Below are 14,816 nucleotides of genomic sequence, written 5' to 3' on the forward strand. Positions count from 1 at the left end.
GGCGTTATTAGTGTATGGGGGCACCTCTGGGGGCATTATTAGTGTATGGGGGCACCTCTGGGGACATTATTAGTATATGGGGGCACCTCTGGGGGCATTATTAGTGTATGGGGGCACCTCTGGGGGCATTATTGGTGTATGGGGGCACCTCTGGGGGCATTATTGGTGTATGGGGGCACCTCTGGGGGCATTATTAGTGTATGGGGGCACCTCTGGGGGCATTATTAGTATATGGGGGCACCTCTGGGGGCATTATTGGTGTATGGGGGCACCTCTGGGGGCATTATTGGTGTATGGGGGCACCTCTGGGGGCATTATTAGTGTATGGGGGGCACCTCTGGGGGCATTATTAGTATATGGGGGCACCTCTGGGGGCATTATTAGCTCATGGGGGCACCTCTGGGGGCATTATTAGTATATGGGGCACCTCTGGGGGCATTATTGGTGTATGGGGGCACCTCTGGGGGCATTATTAGTGTATGGGGGCACCTCTGGGGGCATTATTAGTGTATGGGGGCACCTCTGGGGGCGTTATTAGTGTATGGGGGCACCTCTGGGGGCATTATTAGTGTATGGGGGCACCTCTGGGGGCAGTATTAGTATATGGGGGCACCTCTGGGGGCATTATTGGTCTACGGGGGCACCTCTGGGGGCATTATTAGTGTATGGGGGCCCCTCTGGGGGCATTATTGGTGTATGGGGGCACCTCTGGGGGCATTATTGGTGTATGGGGGCACCTCTGGGGGCATTATTAGTATATAGGGCCACCTCTGGGGGCATTATTGGTGTATGGGGGCACCTCTGGGGGCATTATTAGTATATGGGGGCACCTCTGGGGGCATTATTGGTATATGGGGGCACCTCTGGGGGCATTATTGGTGTATGGGGGCACCTCTGGGGGCATTATTGGTGTATGGGGGCACCTCTGGGGGCATTATTAGTATATGGGGGCACCTCTGGGGGCATTATTAGTATATGGGGGCACCTCTGGGGGCATTATTAGTGTATGGGCGCACCTCTGGGGGCATTATTAGTGTATGGGCGCACCTCTGGGGGCATTATTAGCTCATGGGGGAACCTCTGGGGGCATTATTAGTATATGGGGGGCACCTCTGGGGGCATTATTAGTTCATGGGGGCACCTCTGGGGGCATTATTAGTATATGGGGGCACCTTTGGGGGCATTATTAGTATATGGGGGCACCTCTGGGGGCATTATTAGTATATGGGGGCACCTCTGGGGGCATTATTAGTATATGGGGGCACCTCTGGGGGCATTATTAGTATATGGGGGCACCTCTGGGGGCATTATTAGTATATGGGGGCACCTCTGGGGGCATTATTAGTATATGGGGCCACCTCTGGGGGCATTATTAGTATATGGGGGCACCTCTGGGGGCATTATTAGCTCATGGGGGAACCTCTGGGGGCATTATTAGTATATGGGGGCACCTCTGGGGGCATTATTAACTCATGGGGGCATCTCTGGGGGCATTATTAGTGCATGGGGGTACCTCTGGGGGCATTATTAGTTCATGGGGGCCACCTCTAGGGGCATTATTAGCTCATGGGGGCACAGCTAGGAATCCTACATACAGGGGGCACAGCAGGGGATCCTACATACAGGGGACATCCCACACAGCGCAGTTACTATGGGAGCCTACAGGGGGGAGAAAGGAAAGGAAGTTGCTAGAAATGTGCGGAGCCTAAATTGTTTGTCTCGCAGGTTCTAAGGGGATGAAACGTATCTGGAAGGAATCATCATGGAGGTCTGGGCCGGATGGAGAGGAAAAGGAAAAGTGACGCCTCAGATCAAAGAAGACGTCACCGGTGAGTCACTGTATGACACTTTTCTTATTTTGTAGAACATCATTTAGTAGGGGCGCCCCGAGGTGACAGCTACTACATTATCTGTACTCAGAGATATCACTGTGTTATCTGTTGTGTTACATAGGACTGCAGGTGACTACTACATTATCTGTACTCAGAGATATCACTGTGTTATCTGTAGTGTTACATAGGACTGCAGGTGACAGCTACTACATTATCTGTACTCAAGAGATATCACTGTGTTATCTGTGGTGTTACATAGGACTGCAGGTGACTACTACATTATCTGTACTCAGAGATATCACTGTGTTATCTGTGGTGTTACATAGGACTGCAGGTGACATCTACATTATCTGTACTCAGAGGGATATCACTGTGTTATCTGTGCTGTTACATAGGACTGCAGGTGACATCTACTACATGATCTATACTCAGAGGTATCACTGTGTTATCTGTGCTGTTACATAGGACTGCAGGTGAAATCTACTACATTATCTGTACTCAGAGATACCACTGTGTTATGTGGTGTTACATAGGACTGCAGGTGATATCAGGTGATTTCTCCAGGTTGCAGAAGTTCAAACTTCATCGTGCCCTGGTGTGCTGGTGTCTGTATGTGTGTATACATGTGTGCTGGTGTCTGTATGTCTGGATACATGTGTGCTGGTGTCTGTATACATGTGTGCTGGTGTCTGTGTGTGAGATCAATTCTAGAGAACTGGCACATATACCCCATTTTCCCCAGTGGCTTAAAATGTAACCTCTGTTATACAGTTATAAAATTGTAGAAATTAAATGTGAACAAGGTGCAATTCAAATAGACACTTACTTGTATAGCTGCCTCTTGTGCTCTGTATGCAGTGCATTATATTCACCCTTGCAACGTACAATTTATAGCGTGTCTACAAGCCCAGCGGGGCTCATTATGATGGAGACTAAAACTTATACAAAGTGGGGTAGGGGTTCCCCTGTATTCAGAATGCTGCTGAGTGCTCGGCAATGCCCCATCTGGGATTATTGAATTTCGAGGGTCTATGCAGAGCAGGATAAAGACACCTCTGCTGCACAAACAGGATCTCCTAGAAAGCGTTCTCACCGCCATGTATTCGCTATCACTGGCTTGGGTGAGCTAAACTAGTCTGCCTGGGGGGGGGGGTGATTTGTACATGCTCACTAACATGGAACAGCCTCATTATATTAGCCTTATCAACATATTCTATGTTAGTGAGCATACCGGGGGGGGGATATTGGTGAACATATACAAATCAAACAGCCCCCCCCAGACCCTCGAAATTCAATAACCCCAAACGGGGCATTGCCTAGTACTCAACAGCATTCTGAATACAGGGGAACCCCTACCCCACTCTTGTATAAGTTTTAGTCTCCATCATAATGAGCCCCGCTGGGCTTGTAGACACGCTATAAATTGTACGTTGCAGGGGTGAATATAATGCACTGCATACAGAGCACAAGAGGCAGCTATACAAGTAAGTGTCTATTTGAATTGCACCTTGTTCACATTTAATTTCTACAATTTTATAACTGTATAACAGAGGTTACATTTTAAGCCACTGGGGAAAATGGGGAATATGAGCCAGTTCTCTAGAATTGATCTGAACCAAATTATACCTCCCAGCAAGGCGTGGGGCAAACACACAATTTTTTTATTTTTTTTATTAATGTGGGGGGCCCAGACACTTTGGTTGTATGGGGCCCCGAAATTCCTGATGGCGGCCCTGGATGTCACTGTGGCACTCACAAAAGCCGAAGACAGGGGGAGAAGCCGTAGGAGGTCACCGCTGCAGCCTGCTCCGTTTTTACAGTTAGGAAACATTGAAATGCCTCCTGAAAGTATTGTGTCCCAGTACCGGTGGTCCCCTAAGTCTTATTTCACCTGAGTACTGTGCCTCTGTCAGGTATCGCACTAGAAGGGGATGAAGGTGCTTATTTCTGTTTCCCCACTAGGTGTCACTCTCTGTCTTATGTGTAAGTCTTTTTTTATGAGCACCGCTGAAGGAAGGTAATTAATTAACTTTATGTGGTATTGTATTGTCCAATCACAGGTGAAGATGTGTTTCCCTCACTTTCCCACCTATTACGCTTCTTCTCTCTCCCGTTTCTCCACCTATCACAGAGAAGCTCAGTTACCCCTATAAATGGGAGGTTAGTTCCTGGTGGGAGGTCCTCAGTTTAGGAGTGTAGAGGGACTGAGACACAGAAAAGAGCTGCTGATAACCAGGCCTGGGATTTCTCCAAAGCCTACTTTGGCTAGCCATGTCAGGCTAATGCTGCAAGTGGTGAGGCTACGGTCCAGGGATGCAAGGACCCCCCTGTCTATGCCGAGGGACCACTTCTTCTACAAGTCACTGCACAGAATCAATGGCCTCAGAAGTGATGCTCACATGTATGGCAAACGACTGCCGAAGCCAGTGATTGGCTGCGGGGATCACATGCGTTTATATATGATATCATCACTCTTGGCTTTGCCAACATGGCGTGTCCTCAATATTGGGTAACTGAAAGCCAACATGGCAGATCAATCCATCCCCACTATCAGTCATGGGACAGTCGGGAGCCCCCCATACACACCGACTGGCTGCCCATCCTCAGCCAACACTTATTTAATGAGTATGATAGGTGTTAAGCAATGTTCTTAAAATACTGGACAATCCCTTTAAGGAGTCAGGGGGCGGGGCTTACATCATTCACAATCCTAATAGGCCTCTTTGGGGGGTAATGTGTCCGATGTTCATCCGTTCATTGTGTGACGCTTACTTAGAGGCGGCGACTCCTCTAACATGTCAGCCCGGGCTGTGTACCCCTTTAAGGACTGCGGTACAGCCGCCTCTCCTCCGCTCGGCGTGACGCTCAAGGACAGAAGTGACTGCAATTGTTTTCTATCGGCTAGAAATAAATGCGGCGGAGTAAATAATCCTGCGATGTGCGGGTTACTTTATTAGCCCTTGATGACAGGCAGTAAATATGAAGGGTGGATGTTAACTGTTCATTTGGCTGCAATCTGTTAATTCGTAATAAATAGCGCTGGCGGGGGCGGGGGAGGGGGCGCCGCGTGATCGGTGGCAGCTTAATAGGGAAATGAGGGAATGTGAGCCATAAATCAGCCCCTTCTCCTCGCCCTTTAATAGGACGCAGCAGGCAGTCTATAAACCACCGCCTATTGCCGATACACAACGTACACAGCGCGCATTATACACAGCCCCCCAGCCATACATCATAGCTGCAGGTGTAGCAGAGCCGACTGGGTTACTTATTATTATCTGTGCACTGCCTAACTCTCTGATAATATAGTAAGGTCACCGGTTCCTATGTATAATGTACAGCTATATATATGGCAATCTATACCCACAGATAATGTATATATAACAACCTCAGCTCTGCTACATCTGTATATAACCCACCTTCTATTATGTGTCTGATTTGAGTCCCAGCATCATCACCCAGTTACATCACTGGAAGACGTAACAACCCGAACGTTCTGACAAAATAGCAACCAATCACAGCCCATTCTGAGAAAGGAAGCTGAGCTGTGATTGGCTGCTATTATTCCGAGACAAAAATGTGTCCATTCCAATTTGCTGTTAGTAAAAATGGAAATTTATCTATCAATTAATCAATCAATCAATCAATCAATCAATCAATCAATCAATCTATCATTATCTATCTTCTATCTATCTATCTATCTATCTATCTATCTCCTATCTATCTATCTATCTATCTATCTATCTATCTATCTCCTATCTATCTATCTATCTCCTATCTATCTATCTATCTATCTATCTATCTATCTATCTATCTATCTATTAGGGTCCATTTACACGGAAAGGTTATCTGACAGATTATCTGCCAAAGATTTGAAGCCAAAGCCAGGAATGGACTATAAACAGAGATCAGTAATTAATTATCAGTTATAAGTAATTCCTGTTACTCTCAGCACATATCGCAGGGTTAGGGACCCGCTGACGCCAGAATAATGTGGCGGGTAGTATATTCATCTCCTTGGAGTTAAGTGCCCCTTCGAGGTTCTCCATATAAAGAGCATTTCATTGGCGCTGAGCATAATTGGTTTTAATTGAAATCCCCCAAGTGATGATTGCGGTTTGTTGTGATGATCAATACTTTGGTTTATGGCTGAAATGTGATACTTATAGCCCTGTATCCGCTGCCCAGCATCAGGGGGACGTTGTGTCCGATAGCATCAGTCCAGAGCAGCGGTGACACACCTGTAGGTAGGAGCTGTAATGGTGGCAGCAAAGCCTTTATGGATGGCCCCTTTAGGAAAAGGAGGAAGAAGAAGAGGATGCTTCATACAGGGAGGGGGTAGTAAATAAACGTCCCCTGATGCCGTCCGTTGTTACCATACCCCCTCTGTATAATAGCAGGTCAGGCAGTATGGGGAGTTGTTTGTCCATAATGTATTTTGTAACACAATGAGGGACATTTATGAAGGCCGGAGTTTTTTTACACCGGGTTTACAAATGTCCCCGCAGCTCCGGAGCTCAGGGGATTTATGTAGAGGCGCATTGTCTCCACATAAATACCGATTGCACAGAACCTGTTCGTGCGAAAATTTTGAAAATATTGAAAAATGATAAATGCGGCGCACGTAGAGGCCGCGCCCTCTCTGTGTGCTGCTGCACCCCCTGTAATGCCCCCTCTCCGCCCCACTTCCGAAGGTGGCGCAGATGGGGCAGATGCAAAAAAAATATTAGCAAAAATACCATTTGCGAATATTTTTACTCCGATCGGCCCCATCTGCGCCTAAAAAAGGCATTTTTGCCTTTTCATATATGTCCCCCATTGTGTCTTGTGTGTCACAGAATCAATGTAGTGATTCTACATGTTGTCACAATAACATTCTGTAGTGTCTCCCCAACAGGTGCTTCCCTAAGTCTTATACCACCCAGGTAAAGTAACTCTGTCAGGTGTCACACCATGTGATTTCAGCTGCAATCTCCACTGCAGCCACTAGGTGTCTCACTCCACCTGTGCACAGCTGCAGTCTATGTCTGAAGATTAAAGGGGTTATCCAGCGCTACAAAAACATGGCCACTTTTCCCCCTCTCGTCTCCAGGCCCGGTGTAGGTTTACAATTAAGCTCCATTTACTTTAATGGAACTGAGTTTCAAACCCCACCCAATCTGGAGACAAGAGTGGTGCAAAAGTGGCCATGTTTTTGTAGCACTGGATAACCCCTTTAAGCTATGATTATATATTTTATCCAACCACAGCTGTCTCCTCTCCACACTTCCTGTCACTCCACCCTATATAGGATAGGGGCCTCCTGTCAGCAGTCAGTTGCAGTTCTAGAGAGAGCCTAACAGCCAGTATACAGTGCTGAACCTTAGAGGTGGGGTAACTGGACATTAGGACCATCCCTTGTCTACACCGAGAAACTTCAAGTCAGGACATTCTACCCCAAAGCAAAGGAAAAGGGAGTGTACTACTACTACTACTACTGATGAGATGAGTGTACTACTACTACTACTGGTGAGATGAGTGTACTACTACTACTACTACTACTACTACTGGTGAGATGAGTGTACTACTACTGGTGAGATGAGTGTACTACTACTACTACTACTACTACTACTGATGAGATGAGTGTACTACTACTACTACTACTACTACTACTGATGAGATGAGTGTACTACTACTACTACTACTGGTGAGATGAGTGTACTACTACTACTACTACTACTACTGGTGAGATGAGTGTACTACTACTACTACTACTACTACTACTACTACTACTGATGAGATGAGTGTACTACTACTACTACTACTACTACTACTACTACTACTGATGAGATGAGTGTACTACTACTACTACTACTACTGGTGAGATGAGTGTACTACTACTACTACTACTGGTGAGATGAGTGTACTACTACTACTACTACTGGTGAGATGAGTGTACTACTACTACTACTACTACTACTGATGAGATGAGTGTACTACTACTACTACTACTACTACTGCTACTGGTGAGATGAGTGTACTACTACTACTACTGGTGAGATGAGACTACTACTACTACTACTACTACTACTGGTGAGATGAGTGTACTACTACTACTACTGGTGAGATGAGTGTACTACTACTACTACTACTACTACTACTGGTGAGATGAGTGTACTACTACTACTAGTACTGGTGAGATGAGTGTACTACTACTACTACTACTGCTGCTACTGGTGAGATGAGTGTACTACTACTACTACTACTACTGGTGAGATGAGTGTACTACTACTACTACTACTACTACTACTGGTGAGATGAGTGTACTACTACTACTACTACTACTGGTGAGATGAGTGTACTACTACTACTACTACTACTACTGGTGAGATGAGTGTACCACTATTGGTGAGATGAGTGTACTACTACTACTACTACTACTGGTGAGATGAGTGTACTACTACTACTACTGGTGAGATGAGTGTACTACTACTACTACTACTACTGGTGAGATGAGTGTACTACTACTACTACTACTGGTAAGATGAGTGTACTACTACTACTACTGGTGAGATGAGTGTACTACTACTACTACTACTACTACTACTACTACTACTGGTGAGATGAGACTACTACTACTGGTGAGATGAGTGTACTACTACTACTACTGGTGAGATGAGTGTACTACTACTACTACTACTACTACTACTGGTGAGATGAGTGTACTACTACTACTACTACTACTACTACTACTGGTGAGATGAGTGTACTACTACCACTGGTGAGATGAGTGTACTACTACTACTACCACTGGTGAGATGAGTGTACTACTACCACTGGTGAGATGAGTGTACTACTACTACTACTGGTGAGATGAGTGTACTACTACCACTGGTGAGATGAGTGTACTACTTCTACTACTACTGGTGAGATGAGTGTACTACTACTACTACTACTACTACTACTACTACTACTGGTGAAGATGAGTGTACTACTACTGGTGAGATGAGACTACTACTACTATTGTCCTTGCATATTGTCCCTGGAGTGTAACAATGAGTCGTGTATATGTGCCTGGTTTATAAGAGCAGGGTGGTGCGCTTTATGGCAGCTGCAATGAATTGAAGTTAATGGTCAGAAGGCTGTCTATAGACCAATACAGTCTCCAGGAAGAGGAGGAGCCCAGTCCAATCCCTAGAGAGCTCAGAGTGGCAGGGGAGCTGCATACCAAGCCTTATCCGCCTATGTAATGTTACTTCCCTGCCTTATCTAGGCCTTCAGCAATACAATACAGCTGTCAAATATTAATAATGCCCCCTCCTCTAGTGACAGTAAGACCACTCTGTGACTCCCCCCTCTGATAATGATGAGATAACAGTGCTGACCCCGCCCTCTAATAATGAGATGACAGTACTGACCCCGCCCTCTAATAATGAGATGACAGTGCTGACCCCACCCTCTAATAATAAGATGACTCTGCGGACAATGCCCTTTCATGATAATGAGATGACTGTGTTGACCCCGCCCTCTAATGATAATAAGATTACTCTGCTTTACATGTCCCAGTCTACTCAGCAAAGCTAAAAGATGAGTTCACCCTCTAACTAGCATAAGATGACTCTACTTATCCTATTCTCTATTGATGAGATGACTCTCTTCACCCCACCCTCTAGTGATGAGCTGACCCCGCTTGAAATGACTCTGCTGACCCTGTACTAATCTGTCCTGTAAAGCTAATAGGTCAGCTGTAGAAATCAGTAGATGTCAGTTTATGCTGCACACTGCTGCAGTCATCACAGTGAGTTTTAAATATGAGTTTTTTGTTTTTTTTTTATCACATAGTAAATAAACAATTCATGTTGTCGGAGACTTTATGTACCGTATACTTAGATGGCTTTACCTTAAAGAGGAGGTGATTTTTTTAACAATATCCCCGATCCCAAACTGGAAGTATTTTTTTTTACTTTGGAGGTAAATGGAGAAGAAAATGTTATATAAGTGGGAGGAAAAACTAAGTGCGTCCTATAAAGCGAAGACGGCCCGCCCCCTGTATTGCCGCTTACTATGCATGTGCATAGTGAGCGGCCCTGAGTGACCCTTTCCGCCCGCCCCTTCTATCCCCGCTCAGCTGACAGCCGATCAGAAGCCCAGGAAAGTGCAATGAGCAGCACTTTCCTGGGCTCCTGATCGGCTAAGCGGCGATGGAGGGGGCCGGCTGGGCGGGCGGAGGGGATCGCTGTCCTACTCACCTCTCCGCCGGCCCCAGCAGCTCCTCTCCCGACACTCCGGTCTCCCGTCATCCTCCGGGTACAGGCAGTGGGGTACAGAGAAGCTGCCTGTGTCCTGGAAGTGTTCAGCAGCGGCAGTCTCTCTCCGCTCCGCTGCCTGTGCCGGAGGATGACGGAGACCGGAGTGTCGGGAGAGGAGCTGCTGGGGCCGGCGGACAGGTGAGTAGCCTGTTTGTTGTTTTTCTGGTCGCAGGGGGCACTGGCTACTATATGGGGGCACTGGCTACTATATGGGGGCACTGGCTACTATATGGAGGAACTGTATGGGGGCATTGGCTACCATGGGGGGCATTGGCTACCATAGGGGGCACTGTATGGGGGCATTGGCTACCATAGGGGGCACTGTATGGGGGCATTGGCTACCATGGGGGGCATTGGCTACTATATGGGGGCACTGTATGGGGGCATTGGCTACTATATGGGGCACTATATGGGGGCACTGGCTACTATATGGGGCACTGTATGGGGGCATTGGCTACTATGTGGGGCACTATATGGGGGCATTGGCTACTATGTGGGGCACTATATGGGGGCATTGGCTACTATGTGGGGCACTATATGGGGGCATTGGCTACTATGAGGGGCACTATATGGGGGGATTGGCACCAATCACACTGCTGCTATCTCCAAACTGTGACAATGAGCAAAATATTTTTTTTTCTATTTTTCCCCCCTGAAATCAGGGGTGTGTCTTATCAAAAGGCGCGTCCTATAAAGCGAAAAATACGGTATATATATATATAATATATATATATATATATATATATAAAATGGAATTCAGCGAAAACCTTTCCCTTCCTCCTCCAGGTTCCAGTTATGTGTAAAACCATTTGTTTCTTTTTCCGTTTTATAAAGAACTATGGATGATCTTTGAGGCTTTAAACCTTTCATTTTTTTCTGGGCAAAGAAAGGTCAATAAGGACGTGATGGAAGTTTTCAGTAAGAATTGGATTTTTGCCTGTGTCCCAATGAAGACACAGACCGATCCTGGTCCCTGTCTGTGCACAAGGGCCCGGGACTGTATAGAGACTAATGAGAAACTTTTCTATAGGAAAAAAACAAAGATTGTATGAAGAATGAATATTGTAGGACAAGACAGAGGCACCAGAATATTAAAGGGGTTATCCATAGCTACTTTCTTGTATGAACAGCGCCACCTCTGTCCTCAGGTTGTGTGTGGTTTTGCAAGTCACCTCTTTTCACTCCTAGCCACAAATCCACACCCAAACTGTGGACAGGAGTTTCTGGAAGGAAGTGACCATGTTTTTTTTTTTTTTTTTTAAGCCTTGATAACCTCTTTAAAGCAGGAAGTGTTATCATAGGGAACGAGGTCTACTTACATGTGGCCTTTAATTCAGTAAAGATTTCACAATAGATTTATTTCAAAGCAAATGTATCATTTTAACTACTCCATTAAGATTTCCATATCACCTGATGGGCTCCACCATGCACATTGTAATGGTGCTGTGTGTTTCTTCCATCGCCACCCGGCTCCAGTTTGTTCTTAGGCCATTGTCCAATTTGGGTGCTGGGCCCGCCACCAGTGCACCAATATCTCCTCCCCTCGGTGATGCACCCCCGTCTGTCTCCAGCTTGACACTTCACTAAGAGGAGGAGATATTAGTGCACTGAAAGACTTGAAGTACCCCAACTACAGTAGGCTAGTAAAGCCGCCAGTGAAAGTAATATAAGATACAATATGGACCATCACAGTAGATACTGATTCTTTTTGAGGAGATCCAGGTTGTGGAGCAATGCTCCCTGGGAACACATATGCAAGTTATCAAAAATGAAGAACAGCTGGTTCGCGCACATTCGTGCTTCTTCAGACGCGGTCTGAAGAAGTGCGCATGCGCGCGAACCAGCTGTTACCTCTATTCATCTAAATGCTGGCGTCCTGCGTATCAGCCCTGAATGTCCTATGTGTTTTTTTATTAAGCACCGAAATAAAGAAGATCACAACTTCAGTGGGTGCCCTCTCCAATTTTCTTTGCTTTTGATTATTGTGGACATATATATCCTTTGGGAAAGTGAGCACCAACCAGTGACTTCATATACCGCGCATCCAAAACTCTATCTACACATAACCCTACGTCGCCTAGGTATTTCTAAGGTAGTGCCGGTGTCTGTTATTGCTTGTGGATTAAACATATGCAAATCAGCTTTCCTCAAGAAAGAAAACTGTCTCTCTTGTGCCACCTACAGGCAGCATTAGAAAGAGTTTTGTTCCTTACGAGTTTTTATAGACATTATACACAAAGAAATTCTCACCCAGACCTGAAGTAGAGTTTTCTCTCTGTTATATTATAACACTTTATACATTTGTTGCCAATATTCACAAGTATTTTTTTTTATCATTTTGCAAAAAAGAAAAAAAAAAGAAAAACAAAACAAAAACATCCCAGATAAACAAAAGAAAAAATCTGCCAAGAATTTCCAATGATGAGCCATAAGTCGCCCCAACAGAAAGGCAAAACACCCCCTCCCCCTCACGCAGGAACAAAGAATGTGAAATCCCAGAATGCATTGCTTTGACGCACATCTTGGAAGCTCTTGTTGGGGCCGTTTTTTTTTTTTTTTTTTTTTTTTTTTGCTCTTCGGCCTCCTGTGTATCTGTTATGGATAGGTGAATGTGACAAACAGACGCCAGGACAAAGACACGCTCGGGGCTGGCCCATGCTTTTTTTTAGAGGTTAATGGGGATGAGGGGCAAGGGGACTATCCGCTATTGGCTGCATTTTTTTTAGCGGTCCCTAGAGGACTTTTTTGGGGGGGATCCTAGGAATTACAGAAAAATTAAAATTAAAATGGACAACTGAAGCTCGATAATTTTGCTAACCTAAGCCCCTTCAATCTCCACACAGTGCAAATTACAAACATTAACAGGCCGTAAGGATTGAGTCCATTCCAATGTCAGCATAACGCAATGGGGAGTAAGGGCGGGCCTGGGGGCTTGCAATCAGTGATAGGACCATGCAGACAGACAGCTAACAGTCAGACAATACTCAAGGCCCTGTGATCCCCTTCTTTTTTGTCTACAAAAGGGGCATAGGGTCTGTATAATACCCACAAGAATGTCACAGACACTGGTGATGAATGACAGGCATATGAAACTAGAAGGGACTGTGCATTATCCCTTACGTATCTCAAGATTTTCATTTTTTTAGGTTCTAGTTGCATACTCTCCCTGCTTGTCCCTGATATGGTGGGTACAACATCCATAAAACACCCATCACCCAACCTTCTAACCAATGGCTGAGGTTCTCTAACCGATCCAAACCCAACTCCCTCTTGTAATGTCCATGTGTTCGAAGGACGGGAGATGCAGGTACAAAACACCGACGATCCACTAAGTCTTAATTGTATCCAACTTGTTGTAGTATGAAGGTCCGGAGGGTCTTCTTGGAAACAATGGAGAAGACCTTACCCAGTAGGACATCTATTGTACTTATGTCACTCTTGGTTCATGTCCCAGCTTGTGTATGTTGAAACCTTGAAGAACTGCGGGTAGTAGATGTCCACCATGGTGGCTAAAGTAGGGTAAAAATTCCACATGTACTCCACTGGAAGTATTGGCATTGGTTTGGTGAGGGTTCAGGGAAGTCATGGGCACAGTAACGGTGATGGAGACACAAGGTCAGGCAGGGGAGCTGACTCGTAACATTTAGGGTGGCTGGAGAAGATCCATTCATGACGAGGAATGAGGTACATTGGGCAACTACACTTAAGACTTCTGCCCTCCCAGAGCTGAAGATGGTTGCAGTCTCTTCAGCACTGCAAGGGGCAAAATTGCAAATTTAACGTCTTCTAAAACACTAATGAGGTTCATCTTGATTGGCAATCACTGTCTTCTCGCTCCGACTCCCGAAAAAAAGTATCCTTCCAAATGTTTCCCTAATATTTACCCGGTGTCTTGCCATTTTCTACATCGGCCTTCTCGATGGTCTACTTTTTTTTTTTTTTTTTTTAGTCACTGGTAAAATCCATCTCTATCTCTTCCCCGTGAAAAGGCGCAGAAAGTCAATGATGCGTTGTTTTCAAAAATGCATAAATTGTTCCCTCACAGTGTTGGATTCCATCTAAAAAAAAAAAAAAATTAACCTTTTGTGTTTTTATGTTTTCGCTGTAATGTAATTTTTTTTGTCGTTTTTTTTTTTTTAATTCGTAATACTCTTTCACTGCCCGTCTTGACAATTATTTCCAGAAATTCTTTTTTTTCTTTTTCTTTTTGTGTTTTTCTAAGTTTAGATTGTACGTAAGAGGGAGACTAACGTGAAAGACACGATGGCGAGGAGGAGAGGCGATACTGTGTACGTCACGCTGTGGTTGGGGGCAGAACCGGGTTCTGGAAGAGAGAAAGAGAGAAGAAACACATGAGGACAGAGGGAAAGAAAATTTAAAAAAAGGAAAAAATACTTTAAATACATTGGAGATAAGACTGCACCAGATTACAGAATGTAAGAAGTTGAATACTAGTTCACTGAAGACGTCATTTTGCCGGAAGGCTCGACTGGCCTTGAAAGCTTAGCGGAATCAAAAGAAGTCCGTTCTGTATGATGTTTACAATATAGTTGGAGTTGCTGGAGCCTTGAAATGTTTCTGTTTAGATTGCTATTTTGCTTCTATTAAATATAAATTTTGTTCATGCTGTAAAAAGAGATGTTTTCTCTCCCCTAATCCATTAAAGGGGTCACTTGGTCTTAGAGGGAATTTCCACCTT

The 14,816-nt window shown here is 45.1% G+C and overlaps 1 protein-coding gene across 1 annotated transcript in view; it reads right to left on the reverse strand.

Annotated features, from left to right (window-relative positions):
• Nucleotides 1-12,428: 12,428 nt before the first annotated feature.
• The window catches only part of IGLON5 (IgLON family member 5), a 342,036-nt gene continuing 339,648 nt past the window's right edge, over nucleotides 12,429-14,816 (reverse strand). Inside the window, 2 exon segments of the mRNA XM_069949022.1 lie at nucleotides 12,429-14,364; nucleotides 14,367-14,441. Of these exon segments, the coding sequence (XP_069805123.1) occupies nucleotides 14,291-14,364; nucleotides 14,367-14,441 (149 nt within the window). The 3' untranslated portion in view covers nucleotides 12,429-14,290.

The sequence above is a fragment of the Dendropsophus ebraccatus genome, chromosome 12 (assembly GCF_027789765.1).
Source record: "Dendropsophus ebraccatus isolate aDenEbr1 chromosome 12, aDenEbr1.pat, whole genome shotgun sequence".
Classification (NCBI taxonomy): domain Eukaryota; kingdom Metazoa; phylum Chordata; class Amphibia; order Anura; family Hylidae; genus Dendropsophus; species Dendropsophus ebraccatus.